This window comes from Enhydra lutris, unplaced genomic scaffold (assembly GCF_002288905.1).
Source record: "Enhydra lutris kenyoni isolate GAN:26980312 unplaced genomic scaffold, ASM228890v2 scaffoldscaffold31, whole genome shotgun sequence".
Taxonomy (NCBI): domain Eukaryota; kingdom Metazoa; phylum Chordata; class Mammalia; order Carnivora; family Mustelidae; genus Enhydra; species Enhydra lutris.
In genome coordinates, this window is record NW_019154115.1 from 7,931,376 (window position 1) to 7,953,889 (window position 22,514).

The following is a 22,514-nucleotide window of genomic DNA, read 5'->3' on the forward strand; positions in this document are numbered from 1 at the left end:
TGGGATTGGGAGAGAGACAAACCATAAGTGACTCTTAATCTCACAAAACAAACTGAGGGTTAATGGGGGGAGGGGGGTTGGGGGGTGGGATTGTGGACATTGGGGAGGGTATGTGCTATGATGAGTGCTGTGAAGTGTGTAAACCTGGCGATTCACAGACCTGTACCCCTGGGGATAAAAATATATGTTTATAAAAAAAATAAAATTAAAATGTGTATTGAAAAAAAAAATAAGCAAAAGAGTTGGTGTTTATATGTAAAAAAAAGTAAGTCCCAAACTGAGGTGCTTTTCAATTCATTTAGCATCTTTATTAATGTCTTTGCATCATTTCAAATCATGCAAGCTGTTTAGTAGATGGTAAGGTATCCAAATCCTGGGCCTTCCCCAATCTAAGACCACTAGTGCACCTAAATGTTTACAGCAATCAAAAAAAAAAAAAAAAAACAGAAATTGCCAAAATGTTTTATGTAGAAAGCTCTAGCATTACATAGAAATAGTGGGGCTTATTTTTCACATCCCTATGTCATATGGCAAGTTTTATTCTTAAATGTGCTGTATGATCTTGCCTGTAGGTTAATGGGAGAGAGAGAACTCTGTCAATAGTTCTTAAGTATTTTTTTTTAAGATTTATTTATTTATTTGACAGACAGAGAGCACAAGTGGGCAGAGAGGCAGGCAGAGAGAGAGGATGAAGCAGGCTCCCCCCTGAACAGAGAGCCTGATGTGGGGCTTGATCCCAGGACCCTGAGATTATGATCCGAGCCGAAGGCAGAGGCTTGAACTCACTGAGTCATGCAGGCGCCCCAGTTCTTAAGTATTTTTTATGCCATGAGTCCATTTGGCAATCTGGTGAAAACCATGGATGCTTTTCAAAATCATTTATTTGTAAATTCCTAACATAAATTACATAGAATTGAAGAGAAAATCAATTACTTTGAAGAATACTTTCAGTACAGTAAATGATAGTTACAAATAATATTACAAATTTCTTAACAATGATAATGTTACATGTAAATATCTTGGTTTTATTGGTGACAAAATTTTTCAGGTACTCATAGTATAGCTGTGGTTTATTGTTTATATTCATAATTAAAGGAAAATAAAGGTGAAATTACTTTATTATTGTTTCTTCTTTCAAGTTGTTTAAATTCTAGTTAGTTAATATATCGTGTAATATTAGTCTCAGTGGTAGAAGTTGTGATTCATCACTTATACAATGTTCAGTGCTCATGACAACAAGCGCCTGCCTTCATACGCTCCCCCCATCGCCCATTTAGTCCATTCCGGACTCTCCTCCCCTCCAGCAAACCTTAGTTGTTCTCTATAGTTAAGAGTTTATTTTCTGATTTGTCTCTTTCCCCTCTATATTTATCTATTTTGTTCTTTAAATTCCACATATGAGTGAAATCATATAGTATTTGTCTTTCTCTGTCTGACTTATTTTGCTTAGCATGATAACTCCAGCTCAATCCCCATTGTTGAAAATTTCAGTCTTTTTTAATGGCTGAGAAATATTCCATTATATATATATGCCACATCATCTTTAACCATTCATCAGCCGATGGACATGTGGGCTCTTTCCATAATTTGGCTATTGTTGATAATGCTGCTGTAAGCATTGGAGTGCTGTGCCCCTTTGAATCAGTATTTTTGTATCCTTTGGGTAAATACCTAGTAGTGTAGTTGCTGGATCATCTGGTAGTCCACTCTTTTTTGTTTTTGTTTTAATTTTTTTTCAAATATTTTATTTATTTATTTGACAGAAAGACAGATCACAAGTAGGCAGAGAGTCAGGCAGAAAGAGAGAGAGGGAAGCAGGTTCCCTGCTGAGCAGAGAGCCCGATGCGGGACTCGATCCCAGGACCCTGGGATCATGACCTGAGCCGAAGGCAGAGGCTTTAACCCACTGAGTCACCCAGGTGCCCCTGTTTTAATTTTTTAATTCAAATTCAATTTGATTAACATATAGTGTATTATTAGTTTCAGGGACAGAATTTAGTGAGTCATCAGTTACATATAACACCCAGTGCTCGTTATATCAAGTGTCCTCCTTAATGCCCATCATCCGATTACCCCTACCCACCTCCCCTCCAGCAACCCTCAGTTTGTTCTCTATAGTTAAAAGTGTCTTATGGTTTGCCTCCCTCACTATTTTTTTTTATCTTATTTCATTATTCATTCCCTTCCCCGATGTTCTTCTGTTTTGTTTCTTAGATTTCATGTATGAGTGAAATCACATGATATTTGTCTTTCTCTGACTTATGTTGTTTATCATAATATCCTCTAGTTCCAGCCACATCATTGCAAATGGCAAGATTTCATTCTTATTCATGGCTAAGTAATATTCTATTATCATATCTTCTTTATCCATTATCTGATGATGAACATCTAGGCTTTTTCCATCTTTTGGTTATTGTGGACATTGCTGCTATAAACACTGGCGGGCATGTGCCCCTTTGAATCACTATGTTTGTATCATTTAGCTAAACACCTAGTAGTGTAATCGTTGGGTCATAGGCCATTTCTCTTTTTCTTACTGTTTTCCAGAGTGGGTGCAGTTTAATTTCCCACCAACACTATAAAAGGGTTCCCATTTCTCCACATCCTCATCAACATCTATTGTTTCCTGACTTGTTAATTTTAGCCTTTTGACTGGGGAGAGGTGGTATCTCATTGTGGTTTTGATTCATATTTCCCTGATGTCAAGTGACACTGAGCATTTTTTCATGTGTCTTTTGGCCATTTAGATGTTGTCTTTGGAGAAATGTCTGTTCATGTTTTCTGCCCATCTCTTAACTGTATTTATTTTGGGGAGTGGTGTTGAGTTTGAGAAGTTCTTTATAGATTTTGGATACTAGCCCTTTATCTGATATTTCATTTGTGAATATCTTCTCCCATTCTGTGTAGGTTGCCTTTTAGTTTTGTTGATTGTTTCCTTTACTGTGCAACAAGCTTTTTAGCCTAATGAAGTTCCAATAGTTCATTTTTGCTTTCGTTTCCCTTGCCTCTGGAGACACTAACAAGAAGTTGCTATGGCTGAGGTCAAAGAAGTTGCTGTCTCTGTTCTTCTCTAATTGGATGGATGGATTCCTGTCTCACATTCAGGTCTTTCATCCATTTCGAATTTATTTTTCTGTACAGTGTAAGAGAGTGGTCCAATTTAGTTCCATTCTTCGCTGGATCGAAGGTAGTTCTATTTTTAACTTCTTGAGGAACCTTCATACTCTTTTCCAGAGTGACTGCACCAGCTTGCATTCCCACCAACAGTGTAAGAGGGTTCCCCTTTTACCACATCCTCGCCAACATCTGTTGTTTCCTGGGTTGTTAGTTTTAGCCATTCTGACTGGTGTGAGGTGATATATGATCGTAGTTTTTATTTGTATTTCCTTGATGATGAATGATGTTGAACTTCTTTTCATGTGTGTGTTAGCCATTTATAGGTCTTCTTTGGAAAAATGTGCATTCGTGTCTTCTGCCTATTGTTTAACTGGATTATTTGGTTTTTGGGTATTCAGTTTTATAAGTTCTTGATATGATTTTGATGTTCTTTATCCATTATCTGGTGATGAACATCTAGGCTGACCATATTTCATCCATTTTCATCCACCTACCCCATGTTGGAGATCCTTATGCTAAAGTAAATGCATGTGCAGAGCAAATTGGAGCTCATCATTGATCATCCTAACTGGGTCAATAGCTACAAAAAATAAAGAAAGAACAGGCGACGACCCAATGCTTAAAGAATGATTGGTTGGCAGGTAAAGAAGCATAGGGAAGAGTGTATACAGTGTATAGGGTCAGGAAACACCATAATATGTGTGGGCAATACTAACATCATATGTGTGGGTTCAACAAAGTAGGTGGAAGAAACCTTGAAATGAAAAATGGATTCAAGTGTGCAGTTTATTCTTAAAAACAGAAGGGTTTTTCTCTAATTCTAATTGATTTAACAGTATCTTATACTTACTGGGATTTATAGTTTACTAAGTACAAGCAAATAACTGTATTGTCATTTATACTCTGTGACATCCATAGAAGTAACATTAACTTTATATGGATGGTACAGGATTTTCTGAGTATGGCTGTGTTTTTCTGGAAAACCATTGCAAATAAGAAATATATCAAAGAGAAAATACACTAAATATTTTTGACCCATATTTGATTGCATTCAATTCAGTTAAAGGAAATATGTTTGAATAGGGTATTACCCCTTAGGAACATTGCTTAACTAACACAACATTTTTCGATGTCCCTGACACCTGTAACATCCTCTAGATAGAATGGGTCAGTGGGAAATCTCATTTCTTAGATAACATACTACACCTTTCTGGATTAGACAGATTTAAAAGGAGTTGCTAACATTAAATGCCACTTAGAGCAGTTACCAATGGTTGTTAACTTATCCACATTTATTTTCAGTGAGTGCCATAACTCCACAGATCGAATCAAAGTCAGAGTGTGGGATGAAGATGATGACATTAAATCCAGAGTCAAGCAACATTTCAAAAAGGAGTCAGATGATTTTTTGGGACAAACAATTGTAGAAGTGAGGACCCTGAGTGGAGAGATGGATGTCTGGTACAACTTAGGTGACTATTTTTCAATTTACTTGAAAAACAGTTAAATAAAATTTGAGTATCTGTGGCCTATGTTATATTCCCATATAAGTCAAAATAAGCAGTGTCTTTCTACAACATTCTGCTGAAATATTTATTCAAATTCAGTATTATTGTAAGATGTTGGTAAATTTGAGATGAAATGAGGAAGCCTTTCAAAAAATCAACTGGTTGTCTTTTAGGAGAAAAATATCCCATTCTTGATTTTAAATTCATAAATATAGCTTCAAAAACTTTGCTGAATGTATAGGAAACAACATATGACGTTATGCTGTTTGACTTATTTCCTTTTGGTCCCTTAATGACATTTTAGCAATAAAGGAAAGGTGTATTTTGGATATCTTTCGAATGATGATATAAAAGTAGGGTTTAGTTAGCCAAGACATACAAATGTGGACTTATGTTTACCCTGTTGATAAAAATATTGAGAATATATTTAGTTGGCATGACTTTTTAAATGAAACTTTATTACGGAACCGAGAATTAAATAAAGCTTTATTTTGACTTTTACAGTAATTGAATAATAACCTAGAATCTTCTGTGCTGATTCAATAATAGTAAAAAATATATGGATCAGCTCAGTTTCTATAAAGGACGTGACCCAAAATATCTTTTATTTTATTTTATTTTTTTTTTAAAGATTTTATTTATTTATTTGACAGACAGAGATCACAAGTAGGCAGAGAGGCAGGCAGAGAGAGAGAGGAGGAAGCAGGCTCCCCGCTGAGCAGAGAGCCCGATGTGGGGCTCAATCTCAGGACCCTGGGATCATGACCTGAGCCGAAGGCAGAGGCTTTAACCCACTGAGCCACCCAGGTGCCCCTCTTTTATTTTTTTTAAACGTTTTTGCCTATAGTTGATACACAATATTCCATTAGCTTCAGGTGTACAACATAGTGATTCAACTCTATATTTTACGCTATGCTCACACAAGGGTAGTACTGACCATCACCATGCAACATTGTTACAGTATTATTGATTGTATTCCCTGTGCTGTAACTTTTATTCCCATGATTTACTCATTCCATGACTGGAAGCCTGTTTCTCCCACGCCCCATCACCTATTTTGCCCATTCTCCCAACCCCAGTTCACTTATATGTGGAATCTAAAAGACAAAACAAATGAATAACCAAAAACCAGAATCAGATTTATCAATACAGAGAAGAAACTGATGATTGCCAGATCCACAATTTTTTAGTCATATCATTTGAAATGTTTTAATTAAATTTTTAAGGGCTGGTTAAATCAAGGAAGTGTTTATACAGTCCCAGGATTGCAAAGAGTTTCCATTTAGGATATCAATATATCAATATACTGTAGTAAATTTAAGAGTACTTTTGGCTTTTTGAAAAACACACATACTTCACATAATGTAATATTTGACAAGGCATAGTGGTAAAGTCATAGAATTAATGAAACTCTAACACAATAATTTTAAAGAAGGAAAGATATATAACTTATCTGGATACAAATGATTCAAGCTAGAATAAGAACCCAATATGAAAATATATTTTAAAGAAATCTTCCTTAAACAAAATTGGTGCTTTGACATTACTGTTAAAATTTTTAGTTCGGTTATAGTGATCATCCTCCTGTATCTTGTTTCTATGTAAGACAACTTTCTATATGAAAACGGAGATGTTAGGTAAGAGTAAACTTCAGGCCATTAACTCTGTGTAACCAGTACTCACAAATTGTGTTACGAAGTGGTTCACCCATACACAGACTGTTTCTTCTGTTGTAAGTTAGCATGTCCTTGAATTGAGGCAGTTAGAATCCCAAACAGAAATTCCTTAAATCATTCTTTTGACAAAAGAACAATTCTTTTGATGTTCTTTGCCTCCTGTCACATGTTTTTTGATGTGGGTAAATTCACTTTGCCAAGGAGCTTGAATGAGATATTAGTAAAATCAGTAAATTAGTAAAAATTGGCTATTCAGCTCTTATGCAGAAATGGTCCTTCCATGAACGGGGAGGAAAGTAGGATGTGGCAGGATAGGGAAATCGTGGCCTGCTGACCATCAGTTTTTGTGTTTGTGCCCTCTTTTGCTGATATTGGGAGTTTTAGAGGAGAGAGAAGGAGGCTGTGAAGGACAGGTTTTAGATTTGTGTAAAATCCCTCGGTAGGTTCAATCCCCATAAGTATCATATGTCTACTCTTTGTATCGTGTTCATCACATAGAATCATTCCGCTCCGCAGAGGAGGACTTGGCCAAAGCCCTGGGCATCTAAGCAAAATCTGTGTCCCATAGGTCTCTGGGGCTGATGGTAGTTAAAATCAAAGAACCAGTAATGCTCCCTGGGACTTTGGACAAAGGTCTGTGACAAAAAGATTCTAGCACTGGCATTTCTTTCAGCCCCAGCAGAAAACTTTAATATTTGTTGAGAATCAACTGTCTCCCTGCCAGTAGGAGAAACTCTCATGATCCTGGCCCTCCTCAGGGAAGAATATTCATAACACAATGATTATCAAATATTAACAATGAAGAGTCAGCAGACATTCCACAAGACGAAGGCAGACTTCATGATTTAACCGTATCTTTTATGACTATAAATAGAGTTATGCTTAGAAAGAAGGTCAGTAAGTCTTTGTCACTTTCTCTGTCACTCTGCCTCCTTGTGTTTTATTTGTGAAATGGGTCAGCTTGCCTCTTTTATTTCATCTGTGAAGTATATATCAAATGAAGGTCCCCTAAGTACAAAGTATAGGAATTTTGTGATTATGCTCTTCTTTTTTTCTCTAAAAGCTACTGATCAGGTCATATTGAACCCCCATACACATTATTTGACTGAATTGACTAAATATTGATTCCATCCAAATAAACAGTTAATCCAACACATTAGTAAACAAAGGCCATAGACTGTAGGTCTTTATGAATCACTGATAAAGAAAACTGTGAACAGATTTTTTTGTTAGAGCTTTGACTTATCTTTTCAGGCATAGAAAGAGAAGCAAACGCTTTTACATGAAATAGTTTACTGATTAATTATATTTTTAAGTTATCTTGCTTTTAATTGTCCAAACAATTAATTTCATTGCAGAAACTAATCAAGTACACAGAAATTTGTATCAGAATGTCAGGATCTTCTGATTAAGCTTTTTGTTTGAATTATCTGTAATGTGGTTTGACAATTAGTCACACAATAGGCACATTATTTTAAATTGTGTTTACCAGAATCATAATGGTTAATTAATAATCAAACCTAATCTAGAAAAGTCCCTTTTAGCCATGTAAGCCTTTTAAAAGCTTTTGAGAAATTCTATGAGAAATACAGTATTTTCAAAAATGACCAGTTACTGTTTTCTTTTATCAGAGAAACGGACAGATAAGTCAGCCGTGTCTGGGGCCATTCGATTGAAAATCAATGTGGAAATAAAAGGAGAGGAGAAGGTTGCCCCATATCATATACAATATACGTGTTTACATGAGGTAAGTGAATTGAATTGTATTAATGATAAAACCTAGAAAATAGGTCTTTATGGATCATACAAGATATTTGTCTTTAATGTATAATTGAATTAGGTTTGTGCAGTTGTTCCTAGAGTTCTGACCCTGTACTATGTACTATAGCATGTGATGTGCTAGGGAATCACACAGCCTATGTCTTGCTCTCTGAAGAGTGGGCACATATCCTCCACTGAGAGTCAGAACAAACGCATGAGGCAGGTGTTAACAAACAAGACAGTAAGATGATGTTGACCAAGGAGGAAGAAAAATATCAAATACATTTGTTAAAAAAAAATAAGTCATGACAAATATTTTGGAAGCATTAAACATGCGATACTTTAGTAAAGCAGGAGAAGTTCCAAATATAATTATTTTTGAGAACTCTGAGTTAGTGTTCAGATTTTACTAAAGGTTTAGTTGGGAGTATTAGAAATACAAAAATGTTGATATTGCTCAGTGGGTTTTGGTAGCCAGTGTAATAAGCAGTAATTTTCTTTTTCTAGAATAACAAAGAGCTTCATACATGTTGAACCAACCTCCATCTTAATTACTGATTCCACAAACATGTTGGGAATGAGAAGGACCAAAATGTCCTTACCACCCAAGGATAGCAGAGAATATACCCACCCTAAAAGTAGGGCTTAGTTGTCTTAGAGGTTAGACTACCCAATTTGAATCCAAAGGGCAGATTTCCCTCAGTGTAGATATACAAACACATAATCTGTGCTTCGACTGAATGCTTTGCATCTGAGAGCTTAGAGTTGTGCCCAGAGCCTTTCTCTGATACAAATGACTCTTGGTCCATGTATCCGAAAATAAGAGGTGAAGCTGAGGAATGAACCTTTCCCCATGTTCAGAGAGGCAGAGAAAAAAAAAATACCTTCCTAAGGTAGAAAAAGATAACAGAGAATCCTTGCCTTTTGCATATAATTTTCCTAAATATATCTATGAAAATGTATATGTGGAATTATTTGCACTTCCATTTTACTAAAGAAGGAGTGGGAAACCGTATTTAAATCATTTACACCTTACACATAATGAGATGTAGGACCCACGCTTAATTTCCAGACCCCAATCTGGCCAGTATTATTATAACTTTAAGAAAGGTGGTTCAGTTTTTCAAATCAATAAAGAGAAATTCCTGAACTGACAAGATGGAGAGCCAACTCTGGCCTTATAGTTTGGGCAGAGAACATTTGGATCAGAGGAACAGCATTATACTTTGCTTTTCAGAGTCCTTTTCTGCTAGTCCAGGAACCAAAAAGAATTAAATCCAAGAAAGGAAGGATCTTTTAGTGACCCAGGTGCATCCAATGTAGCAGTTGCCAAACTTATCAGAGGCAGAAAGAAATTGTACGTCGTGATTTTTCTTTCATTACACATTTCTCAAACATTCATTCTTAACCTCAGCTCGTAGCTCTGACTCTTATCATTTCACAGTCAAAGCTCTTTACATACTTTTTACATATTGTACATACATACAATAAAAGTCTGTATTAACATAGCCCCAATTACAGTATTCTTCAGGGCCCTATAATTTACTCAGAGCCCATGAGCCCAAAATATGTTCTAGCATGTAGAAATGTTTCCATGCAAAAACGTTTACTTCCTTCTACGATGAATCGGTAGGGATGAAACATTGGAATCGTTGATTCTTTGTAGACCTAGGCAGACATAAAACCAATTTGCGTAAGTAGGAAGTGAGTTAGAATAAAAATCCAATGTATTCCTATTGCTTCTATATGCTAATGAAACATTAGATGCCTTCACATTGCACATATAAATTACTGAGAGTTCCAGTTACATAGTTCCGGCCTATTCTGAGGAATTACTGAACGATTGAAAACCACTTGCTTTTAGAATCTGTTCCATTACTTGACTGAAGTGAAGTCTAACGGTGGAGTGAAAATCCCAGAGGTCAAAGGGGAGGAAGCCTGGAAGGTTTTCTTTGATGATGCTTCCCAAGAAATAGTCGATGAATTTGCCATGCGTTATGGGATTGAATCCATTTATCAAGCTATGACGTAAGTACTCTACAACACGTGCAATGTTCGAAAGTCTCTTGAAATCTAAAGAAAAAGAAAGAAAAGCATTCATCTCCTTCTTCTAATTCAAACGAAATTTGATTGCAAAGTCAATTACATTTGAATGTGCACGTTGGATGCCAGATCGTCCCTCTCCCAGCTATAAAGTGTTAAGGATCTGCTAATTCACTACCACCATCTTCCCAAACCTTATTTTGTTCTCAGAGGGTTCTCCATGGAGATGCAGAGCCTTTATAATGCCTGGGAACTTGCACCTTCTCCACCCTACCCCAAACCTACTGAATCAGAAACTCACAAAGTGGGGCCCAGTGATCTGTGTTTTATTTTATTTTTTTTAAGATTTTATTTATTTGACAGAGATCACAAGTAGGCAGAGAGGCAGGTGGCGGGGGTGGTGGTGAAGCAGGCTCCCTGCTGAGCAGAGAGCCCAATGCAGGGCTCAATCCCAGGACCCTGAGATCATGATCTGAGCCGGAGGCAGATGCTTCACCCACTGAGCCACCCAGGTGCCCTGATCTGTGTTTTAATAAGCCCTCTGGATGCTTCTCATAAACACTAAAGTTTGAGAACCAATGCCTTATTTGTTATCTGAGGATACTAAAGCCTGATGATTGAAGTGCATTGTCAAACTTTATAGAGTCTGTTAATGTCAGAGAGACACACATCTGGAGCCATAACAGTGTCTTGACCCAAACAATAGGCTGCATATTCTTCCTTCCTATATTTATACCAGTGTCCCTAATTCAGCAAAACCAAAATTTACTGAGAATGCACATACTGCAGTAAATGTGGTTCCATGGGAGTGACCCATGTAGACCTTTACTGAGGAGTTTCCATAAGGGTTTAGAATTGGGTTATCTCTTGCCTACAGTTTACCTTTTGAAACCTGGTCTAAGAGTATAAATGTATCTTTTTAAGATATATATGATGTATAATACTTAAACTCTTCATGTGCATATATTATAAAACTGTACTTTCATTTTAAGGATGAAAATTTTCACTAGATGCCGGCCCAGATAATGGGTCCTTTTGAACCATCTGAGTAACAGATGTGGATTGGACAAAGATCAATGCTCTACTTCAAAGGTTTACTGTTCTTAGCATTTAATCACCAGACATAATTCCAGAAAAGCATATGTAAGACTACATTTAAAATTTTCTTGACCAATTGTATGGTTTTTTTAGTTGACGGAATGTCCTAAGTCTAAATAGTAAGACTTATAGATTATGGAGATGAAAAGGCACTTAAGGGTCATACAGTTGAACCTCTCTCCAGATGAGAAACCTTGTTGCTGCGTCCATTACTGATGGCCTTCATCCCTCTGCCTGTACACACATGGCAACAGCACATTCCTTTTAAGGCAACCTATTTTGTAACTGGGCAGCCATAATGAAGTCCCTTGAGTTTGTCATCCGCTCTGTCCCACGTCGTTGGCTATAACTCAGAATACCTCATATCAAATTAAGCACAAATAAAAATGCAACTATGATTAAGAGTCTAAAATATACTGTTCTGTCAAAAAGGAGCTATGTTAAAAAAGACAACAGTAAAACAACAGCAATGAGAAGTCTGCTTCTGGAAAAATCATCAGTAAAAGAAGTGATCAAGTTAAATTCATTCCAAAATATCTCTGTGAGCTGATATCACGTTACTTCTTTGCCATATTTCCGATGTTCTGAGAAGCATAATCATGTTAACATAGAAAAAGGTTAAAAGCTGAAACGAGGAAGATCATCCTTTATTCATTTTATCACTTGTGTTTTTTTTCTTATCTTTAACCTAAGTAAACAGTAACAAGAAAATACTTGTGGCTACTTTTGTACCAAGTGACCTGCATGTGAGCCCATAATGATGAAGGGCCATATAGCAAGTATTTTCAGCTTTGTGTGTCCTACAGTCTCTGTCACAACTGCATCACTGCACTCCAAGTGCAAAGGCAGCCATAGATATTAAATAAACAAATGGGCATGGCCATGTACTGTTAAAACTTTATTTTAAAAACAAAAACTATGGGCTGGGTTTGGCTGTGGCCTTAGATTGCCAACTGCTGGTCTAAAGAGTGAAAGCAGGGTAGATAGGCATAAGGGGGAAAAATGTCTTCTTTTTTTGGTAATAATTTGAGCAATGCACTTTGATGATAATAAAATACAGTAGATTATGTAGTTGACCCTTGAACACCAAGGGTTCGGACTGTTGTGGGTCTACTTACAGATTGTAGATTTTTTAACAGTAGTGCAAATGTATTTTTCTCTTCCTTATGATTTTCTTAATGCTTTCTCTTCTCTCTCTTATTCTAAGAATACATATAATCATATCACCCACAAAATACGTGTTTATGACTATTTATGTGACTGGTAAATAATATGTATGTCAAAATCAATAGTATGCTACTAGTTAAGATTTGGGGGAGTCCAAAGTTATATGTGGATTCTTGACCGTGTAGGGGTCAGTGACTTTAACCCCTGTATTATTCAAGGATCAACTCTATCTACTTCTGGTTATGCATTTGATTTGATATTGATATTTCCATGTATTTATTCTTTATTCATTTGATGGGGAGATAGAGACAGAGCACAGCACGGAGAGAGACAGAGGGAGAAGGAGAAGCAGATTCCCTGCTGAGCAGGGAACCCAATGTGGGGCTCAATCTCAGCACCTGGAGATCATGATCTGAGGTGAAGGCAGATGCTTAACCCTCTGAGGCACCTAGGTGCCCCTCATAATGATATTTTTATTTATTATATGTAACTTTAAGCTTTGAGAACTGACCAAGATGGCCTTAACATTTCCCTCAACTTGATGAAACTTTAGACAGATTTGTTACTTGCCCCTAGGCTCCTGACCTCCCTCTCACACTTGGCCCTTACAAAATCCAGAAGGCTTAAACCAGAGGTCACTGACTTCCTTTTTTTTTTTTTTTTTTTTAATAGCATTTACTTTAGAAAACTTATAATGGTAAATTCTTTGAATTGTAATTTTTTGAAAGCCTCTTGCCAGTTTTAACCAAGGAGTAGCTTTCTCAAGGACCAGAAAGGCATCCCTCTCAATGCAGTCATCAAGCAGTATAGATCTCTGTCTCCCAGTCTCTGTTGGAGGGTAGGAGCCTAATTTGGACAGGTGCCTTGATCCAAGTTGTAATACTGTCTTGGGTCATGAGTATAAGAGAAAGTTTATCTCTTTGGGGGGATAATACCAACTAGCAAACACAGGTGACTGTGATTCCCACAACTCCAGGTCGTAAAACCTTCCATCCATTCCCATTCCAATTCAAAAATGTCCCATCTGTTATTTCAGCAGAGCTGAGTTCGGACTGAGATCTGATTTATCTTCCCTACTGCACACCCTTGAATAAAATTTTCCTGGCCTTTTTCATTATGTCCAGTGCAATTTTGCTTTGGCAGTACAAATTTTGTATTCTCACCAGAATAAAAAATATTCCTGTTGTTTGACAGTCTAACTCCTAAAAAGTTTGGCTACCAGTATGAATATGATCTCTTCATTTACTCTTCATGGATGGTCATTAGTTGTTGAAATAGTTTTTATAGAAAAGTACACCTGTAACCATTTTATATCAGTATGTTAATATTATAATTACTTGTGTAATCTAGTTTGAGAGATGGCAGAATGGTGTCACGGGGCACTTGAGTTCTGTTCAAAGATTTACAAACTGATATCTTGAATCCAACAGCCATAAGTTTTATTACTGCCTTATAAAAAATTCTAGGTGCATGATAGAAACTCAGTACATATTTTTAATTGAATGCATCAGAAGCAGAAACTGTTTATTCTCAACTTCCCATGGCATATTTCTTCATGTCAGAAGTTCACAGTTGCCAGGCCTCCTGGGTGGCTCCGTCAGTTAAGTGTCCTTCTCTTGGTTTTGGCTCAGGTCAGGGTCTCTGGGTCTTGAGATCCAGCCTAGCATAGGACTCCAAACTCAGTGGGGAGTCTGCTTGGGATTCTCTCTCTCCCTCTCCCCCAACTCACGTATATTCTCTCTCAATCTCTCTCTTTCAGATAAATAAATCTTAAAAAAAAAAAGTTCCCACTTGTCAAAAGCATGCAAAATGAAACTTGAAAGATTAAGCTGGTATTGGTATCTATTTTACCTTCTAAGTGTTTTAGAGCATATCATATTGATTGATAATTTATGGTAATTGGAGAAATATCAGAGTACTGACATTCTTCTGTTAGCCATTGAAATGAAACTTTCAGGGATTTTTTTTTCCCCCCTCACCATAGCACATACCCTCCCCAATGTCCATCACTCAGCCATCCCATCCCTCCACCCCTCTCCCCTCCAGCAACCCTCAGTTTGTTTCCTGAGATTAAGAGTCTCTTATGCTTTTTCTCCTTCTCTGGTTTCAACTTGTTTCATTTTCCCCTCCCTTCCCCTATTATCCTCTGTCTTGTTTCCCAGATTCCTCATATCAATGAGATCATGTAGGGATATATTTTTTACTATATTTTCCAAGTGATACTCCTGCAGCTAAATTGTAAATTGATTCCTAACCGATTGTTGGCCAATGAATAACACATTTTTTTAAAAAGGAATTTATAAATAACCAACTATATCTTCAAATTTAAATTGGTTGCCTGTTGGATCAGTAGTATTTTCCTGTTGTCTTGAAACTTGGCTTCCGGGGATCCAGAAAACCAACCAAGTAACAACAGCAAAACCTAGAACTAAGTATGTCAAACATACCTCAGAAGTATTTCCCTTAATTTTAAAAACACAAAGTTGGGGAACTCAGCTTCAAAGAAGAAACAGACGTCCTGTCTACATAGGAAGGGCATTTACAAAATTAGGAAAGGACAAAACGGTTTAATTTTTGTGGGCTTTCCTAGATATGATCTGATCAGAAAAAAAAAGTCAAAACTCAGTTTCTTTTGATATTTAAAGCCTACTTATGCTTAGCCAAATCCCCAGGTAACCTCCTACTCTTCCTGTTTTTAGTAAAGATTGCCTGGTTCCTTTTAAAAAGCGTATTCCCATTTCTTTGAAGATGGATTTGGAGCAGAAATAAAGGGGAAGTGTGTATTAAGCCAGAGAGTCTGGTTGTACATTATTACGTTTTCCTCTTGTGTATTTCTCCTCATAAGAAGGAGGCTGAATCTATTTTGCTGGTAAATAATCTGAACATTAATACTGAACTTCCCAGTCCTCTAAGGTACTTCTTGCTTACTGTAAATCTCTCTCCTTTTGCCACAAAACATTTTCTATAAGGGCACAATTTATTGGCCCAATTTGTTGCATAAAAATGACTCTTTGTTTTGGGACATTCATGAGGGAGGAGAAAAAGGATTACAATTTTCCTGTTTGGACAGCCGATTGATCAAGGACCAGGAGGATTTGTTCTCACATAGTAAATCCATCTTAAAAAAAAAAAAGAACAATTTTCCAATATATGATAGCAAGAATGAAAGTCTGTTTCCTTTCCAAAGAAGCACACTATTTTACATATTTTGCACCATGATGCTGGGCATGGAGTCTGTTTTCTACATGAGAATTTTTGGAGTCCTTCTTGCTTTTCATCTATCAATGCAAACATAAATGCTCTTGAAAACATTCTGACAGACTTGCTATTCACCCCTAAATACATGCAGGGAATTCCATGTCAGCATCAGAGATGAAATTGTCCTCTAGAGGTGATTTCTGTCAAACGAATACATTTTAACTGAGTATTTAATGAGTCTTAAATTTATAGTAAAATGAAGCCTCAGGCATCTCACAGAATCTGAGATTTCCTTAGACTATGGACATGCAACTCTACTACCAAGTGAGAAAAGCATTAAGTCAGTGTTTTTCACCTTGATGTCCTTAAAAAACAACCTTGACTTTGGTACTGGCCCTCTTGATTGAATTTACATTTGAACTGGAACTATTGGGATATAGTTTATTTTAAAGGCACTGGTCTATTTTAGCTGCTTGAGCCATGGGCCTGCTTTCTAAGGAAAGTGCTGCTTCATTGATGAGTGAATCACTCATTCCTGTAAGAAATATTTATTGAGGGCCTACCATGTGCCAAGAAGTTTTTTAGGCACTAAGAATACATCAGCAAACAAGAAGTCAAGATCCAGTCTCTGGTGGAGTCCCCATTCCAGAAAATACGATTCCTTTATTTGATAGACATTCTGAGCATTAAGTATGAGGACTGATACAGGTCATGGGGATACAGCAGTAAAAGATCTCTTTTGCTTCAGTGAGCTCCTAATCTAGAGCAAAGAGGAAGAAGAAATTTAATAGCAAGACCGTGTAATAGAGGTATACATGGGTCCTGTAAGAATATAGACATGAAGGGACCAAATCCAGGCACAGACGTGGAGAGGTGTCAGAGAAAGCTGATGGTAAACTGGGGGTCCAGCCTTACTGACTCTTTAGCTCCACCCCACCCCCGCCAAACCCTACGCATTTTGTCGCCTTCCTGTCTCCCACCACTGTCCTCACACACCAAATCTCTGTAGTAGAGTTCCAGCAATCCATAGGATCTGTGAAAAGTTATGATGCTTTTCGCCAGAAAAGAAGTGGATCCTGAAGTGTTTGACCCCCTCTTTAGTGACAAGTGTAAGGGCCTATTTAGCCAGAGGGATTCCATCCGGTTAAATAATGACTTTGTTTATGCAGTAAAACTGAAACTGTCCCTGCCACCCCCTCCCCCAAGGGGACTTACTTAAAAACAAGTCCCGGAAACCGGTCCCAGGTAACAAAGCCCAAATGCAAGGGCGGGTCAGTTCTGGTGGAGATAATGGCGCCAATGCAGGGATGAGTCGGGTCAGATGGAAACATCTAATCAGTAAAGCGCGCATACTATCTCCCTAGCTACCTAGGAGTGTGGGCCCCGCCTTTTGGGCACCAATTCTGACCAAGGTGATAGGCTAGTTCAAATAGCTACTATAGGGTAAATTGTAATTCACTTGGCCACCCGTGAGTGACCTAGCATGACTGTGCGGCTTTCTCTGTGTGTTACAATCTCATTGGCCACCTGTGTGTGGCCAGGCTCAACCACATGGCCTTTGCTCTATAAAAGTTAGTCAGTAAGGCAGGGAGGGGTCGCCTCTTTGCAAGAGATGGCCCTGGCCAGTCAGTTTGATTCTCGATGCTTGGCGTGAAATAAAGCTTTGCTTGAGCTTCGCTTTGTATCAGTCTCGCTCCTTTGATCACGGACCCATTATTGGGGGACCTTTTGCAAGCATGTATGCAATCGCTGAAATGCATGCAAATTTGACTTTTAGGGAGCAAATGTGATAAATACTGTTTTAGTATATTTCTGACATTAGAATACAGATAGTCTTTCCCTTCACCTTATATTGTTTCTCTGAAATCCCCAAAGGATCTAGAAATTACTGTTGTCTTTATGGTGCTCCCTTCCAATCACCCTGCTCGTATTTTTATTAAAAAGAAAGAAAGAAAGAAAGAAAGACAAAAAAGCAATAACTGATCTTTAAATCTTTTGAATTAAAGGCATTTGGACCCCTTGAAAACCACAAGAGGATGTGATTGGGGACAATTGTTCCTGAAAAGGCATGAGTTAGATGATTATCCTTCCTTGTCCCCCACCCCAGCCCCATTGTGATACCTACAAAACAATAACAAGGGACCGAATCTGGATGCATATTCGGGGGGAAATACACATGACTTCTCAACATTTTGCTAATAATATTTGAGAATTAATGATTGATTATGTTGTAGCAATTGCGTTAGCTTAAAACCTGCCAGTAGCTATCTTACCACTGCCAGTTTAAGTGTCATCTTTTTGAGTTTGTTACTCTAACTTTTGGCATGAAGCTGAAATTCCATTTGTTAAATTGGTTTGACATTAACCCCATTTTCTTCAACAAGGCAAAGTCAGGGGATTTAAACATTATTGATCCATTGTTTTCAGTTGTACCTGTGTTGGGAAATGTTAGCATTTTCTGAGATTACAATAGTACTTGTGGGCTTCTTTTGTTTGAAGGTGTACTTTTGGAAGGGGTGGTTTGCTGCAAGGTACTCTTCAGTCCTTTTAAATTGCTAATTGTACTTTAAATCCCATTTTCCCTCTCGGTCCTACAACAATATAAGTAGCGTTGAAACTATTGAAACTACAGCCTTTAAAAGGAATTGATTTTCAAGGAGATGCTTAGAAGCAAGAAACTTCACCTTTGCAATAACCACACATAAAGAAGAGACACACATAAAGTCAGAAGAATGTGCTTTGCAAATTAAAGACTATGTAGAAGTCTGTTAGCTGGTAACACCCAAGGAGCGAAGGATGCCTGCCGATGGCTCCCTTGTCCCCTGCTTTCTGGCTATCCTTATTAACCAGGGGCTCCGATAGAATCAGATGTTGATGGTGGGAGGAAGTAGTGTTTATGGCTGGACACAACCAATTATCTGTGTTCAGAGATGCATAACATGCTAAAGCTTTCACTTTCACTTCAGAGATGGAGAAACTGAATCTAAGAGTGATGGAGTTACTTTTCTAAGAGCTAGGATTAGAGCGAATCATGCCTATGCCATAGTACCTATAACTCTAAATTAGCCACCCAAAATCCCTCTTTCTGCCCCACACACCAAAAAAGCAATTTGTTGACTGTTTTTTCAAGGTTTTCAAGAAGTGTTGGGGTGCTTGGGTGGCTCAGTGGGTTAAAGCCTGTGCCTTCAGCTCAGGTCATGATCCCAGGGTCCTGGGATCAAGCCCCGCATTGGGCTCTCCGCTCAGCAGTGAACCTGCTTCCTCCTCTCTCTCTGCCTGGCTCTCTGCCTGCTTGTGATCTCTTTCTGTCAAATAAATAAATAAAATCTTTAAAAAAAAAAAAAGTGTAGCCACTAACCCTGATTAATACTCAGCCTTCTTCAAAATTTAAGTCTCTCTCTTTTTTTTTCTTTCTGTCATCTGAGAAATGTCTACTTTGATGCTTACTATTTTCTTGATTATATTGACTGCCTCATCATTTACCATTTACATTAAAAGGGAATGTGAAATGGCAAGTTCAATGTAGACTATTACTTGGTACTAAGATATACCAGCTGTGATTTACTATTATCCTCATCACAGTTTCTAGAAAAGGACAGGCTCGCCTAGATGGCTCAGTTGGTTAAGGGCCAGACTCTTGATTTCAGTTCAGGTCATGATCTCAGGGTTGTGAGATTGAGCCCCTCATCTGGCTCTGTGCCAGGTGTGGAGCTTGCTTAAGATTCTCTCTCCCTGTCTCTCCCCACCCTCAAAAAAAAAAAAAAAAGAGAGAAATAAAAGAAGAAGACAGGTATTTTTTACTAGCGAGGGAAAAGGTTATATTCATAAGAGTGACTTGGAAATTCTGAATTTTAATGTTTTATTTTAAAAGTTACTATAAAATGCTTAAACTTTTTTTTTTTTTCAAATACTTTAACTTTTAACATTAGTATTTCAACTCCCAGTTAACTCCGGAGTCACTAGTTTTAAGAAGAACATTTTAATGTAAGTGCTAAGAAGTGACAATTATTGTATCTTTAATTTTTAGATATATTGAAACATGTTCAATTTAATTCCGACCAAATTAAGAAGGACCATATTTATGACTTTAATCTATTTACCTTCTTCCTTTTATCAGACAATGAAAATTTTATTGCTTATAATTTTAATTAGCTCACAAGAAAAACACCATTGTGAGGTTAATTTGATGTTTACACTGATGTAAAGTTCTAATGGAATGAAAAGTAGCATTAAATGAAATAGCGAGTTTTTCTCATTGTTCTCCTTTGATTTTCACATTGCTGTTCTCGTCCCTGTATTTTGCTTTAGGAAGTTATGAGTGAAAAATCATTCCATTAATATCTTCAAAATTAAGTCTCAATATATTTTATTTAGTGAAATCAGAGTGGTATCTATTTTATAGTAATTTTATAGTAATTTTTTTGCATCTACACATTAACCAGAAACTGGTGAGGTCTATGATAAACTTTGAAAGAAAAAACATTTTACGTGTGATATGTTGTTGACTTCTTCTGTAAAAATCTTGTTTAATAGTATTTTAAAGAATAATATGGATTATATACTTTTTTTTACACTTTTATATGTTAAAATAATATGTAAAGATGTTTGCATCTTTCTTGTTTGGCAACTTACAGGTTCCTTTGAATCCATATTTTTTTGACCACCTAGTTATTGTCGGCATTCACCTAAAGACCTTAAACTGGAAGTCAAGTCTCTAAAAATGTTCCACCATTACCCATGACTTTATTTAAATGCAGCTCTCATTTAGACTGGGAAAAGATACTTACCTGTTCTTTTTGGTGGATTCTCCATATATAAAAACTGGATTTTCCACACCCCTCCCCCAGATAATCTAAACAAGCTGTGAACTCTTGTCTTACTGGAAGTAAAACATTAAAGATTATGTATAATCCCCAGGATACACTGTTCCCAGTGTTCTTCCGGGCCTTTTTTCTAACAAGCTTCAAATCCTATTGCCTAGTCCCTATTACACAAGCTGTACTGCAATCTTGGGATTTGTATATTCTTTAACGGATATAGAGTGAGTAGGTGTGAGAAACAAGAGATAGCTCTTTACGGCCTTGAGAAGCCATTAGCATGGAATAGGGAGTGATGGACAGCCTGCTGGCCAGCAGTCTCAGCCCCAGTTTTAGATACAGGGTTGGCAGTGTATGATTGCTAGAAATATCCTTCCATTTTCTCTCTAGTCAGGTTAATATTTTAGGAGTTTAGACACACTAGTCAGCCATTGAACATCTCTCAACCCAGCCAGCTGCCCTAAACTTAGGCAAAGTCTACTTAGGAAAATATCTTTTCCTAATCTAAAGATACCGAGAAATCTTTGATTGGTACTCTAATGTCTAGTGCTTTTATGACTTGGCATTCTTTTTTGTTTTCCTCAGATATTTCCATGGGAAGTTTCAAGGGGTGAATCACATATAGCTAGCTACCTCCAATCATACCCCAGAAATTATCTCAGTTAAATTAAAATCAGAAAGCAAAGTATTTCTGTCTATCCTCTAAGATGAATATATGCCTAATGCTCTGGAAAATTTAAAATATATAGCAGTTATAAGCAGAATGCTATTAACCTTCAAAGTTATTGTAATCATTACTATTAACCGTTATGTACTTCAACAAATGTTTATAAAGCAATTATCTGTTTTGATAAACTGTTGTACTCAAGGTAACAAACCACATGTCCTCTACACTCTAATTCTACATAAATACGTTTGGCTCACATTGTTTTTGTTTTCATTAATAAACATCGGTCATCTCCCTTGTACAAGAAAACACTATGCTAGAGGAAGGCTGAATAAGATGAGACGACAAAGCATGTACTAGACACATGCTGAAAGGACCAGATACATGTGCAGGTAATATACAACATTGAAGAAGTAAGGAGGAGGATAAATTAAGAGAAAGATACCTAGTGGTTAAGAGCAATGGCTTTAAACTTATATTGCCTGAGCTCCAATCCTGAATCACCTTACTTGTTCTGTGACCTTAAGAAGGAAAAAAAAAAAATTAGACGGGCGCCTGGGTAGACAAGTTGGTTAAACATCTGTCACTTGGTTTCAGCTCATGCCGTGATCTTAGGCTCATGAGACTGAGCCCTACATGGGGCTCTGCACTCAAAGGGGAGCCTGCTTGGGATTCTCCCTCTCTTTCTGCCACTATCCCTGTCCCCCATGCACACTCTCTCTCAATCAAAGAAATAAATCTTTAAAAAAGAAGAAAATTAGAAAAGGAAAATAAATATTACCGCAAAGACAGGGAGAGAGTCAGACTTCAAAAGCACTGGCAAAACAAAGCAAAAACATAACCTACCTAAAGGTACGTATTTTACATGGAATTCCTGTGCTGTTCTTGGTGGGGCACCAAGCTGGTGTCCATATTTTCAGAGGTCATAATAAATTTTCAGATATAACGAGTAAAAGCAAATTCAAAATTATTTTGTTAGAAACTTTAGGTTTCAGAGAAGTATTCAAGGTTTTAGATCTTGGAGGTCAGAAACCATGTGATTCTGTGAGTTTTAGATTACCTCAAGATTATTTTGTTCCAGAATGATGACGTACTTCATCATTTTGGAAGCACGACAGAAGTATCATTTTTACTTCTTCTTTTTTTTTTTTAAGATTTTATTTATTTATTTGTCAGAGAGAGAGAGGGAGAGAGAGCGAGCACAGGCAGACAGAGTGGCAGGCAGAGGCAGAGGGAGAAGCAGGCTCCCTGACGAGCAAGGAGCCCGATGCGGGACTCGATCCCAGGACGCTGGGATCATGACCTGAGCCGAAAGCAGCTGCCCAACCGAGCCACCCAGGCGTCCCTCATTTTTACTTCTATATCTTCCTAAATTGTTTTTATTCTGCTTCCAGTACCTACTCATTTCAATTTATCTTTACAACGCTCTGGAGTAATCTTTCCAAATTTGTCTGATAATGTC

General features: G+C 37.3%; 1 protein-coding gene across 2 annotated transcripts in view; it reads left to right on the forward strand.

Annotated features, from left to right (window-relative positions):
• LOC111153260 (unc-13 homolog C) overlaps positions 1 to 22,514 on the forward strand; it is a 574,799-nt gene that overhangs the window by 264,940 nt on the left and 287,345 nt on the right. For both annotated transcript variants that reach the window (XM_022512170.1, XM_022512169.1), the window contains 3 exons: positions 4,420 to 4,589; positions 7,933 to 8,048; positions 9,927 to 10,090. In XM_022512170.1, the coding sequence (XP_022367878.1) occupies positions 4,420 to 4,589; positions 7,933 to 8,048; positions 9,927 to 10,090 (450 nt within the window). The remainder of the gene's footprint in view (positions 1 to 4,419; positions 4,590 to 7,932; positions 8,049 to 9,926; positions 10,091 to 22,514) is intronic.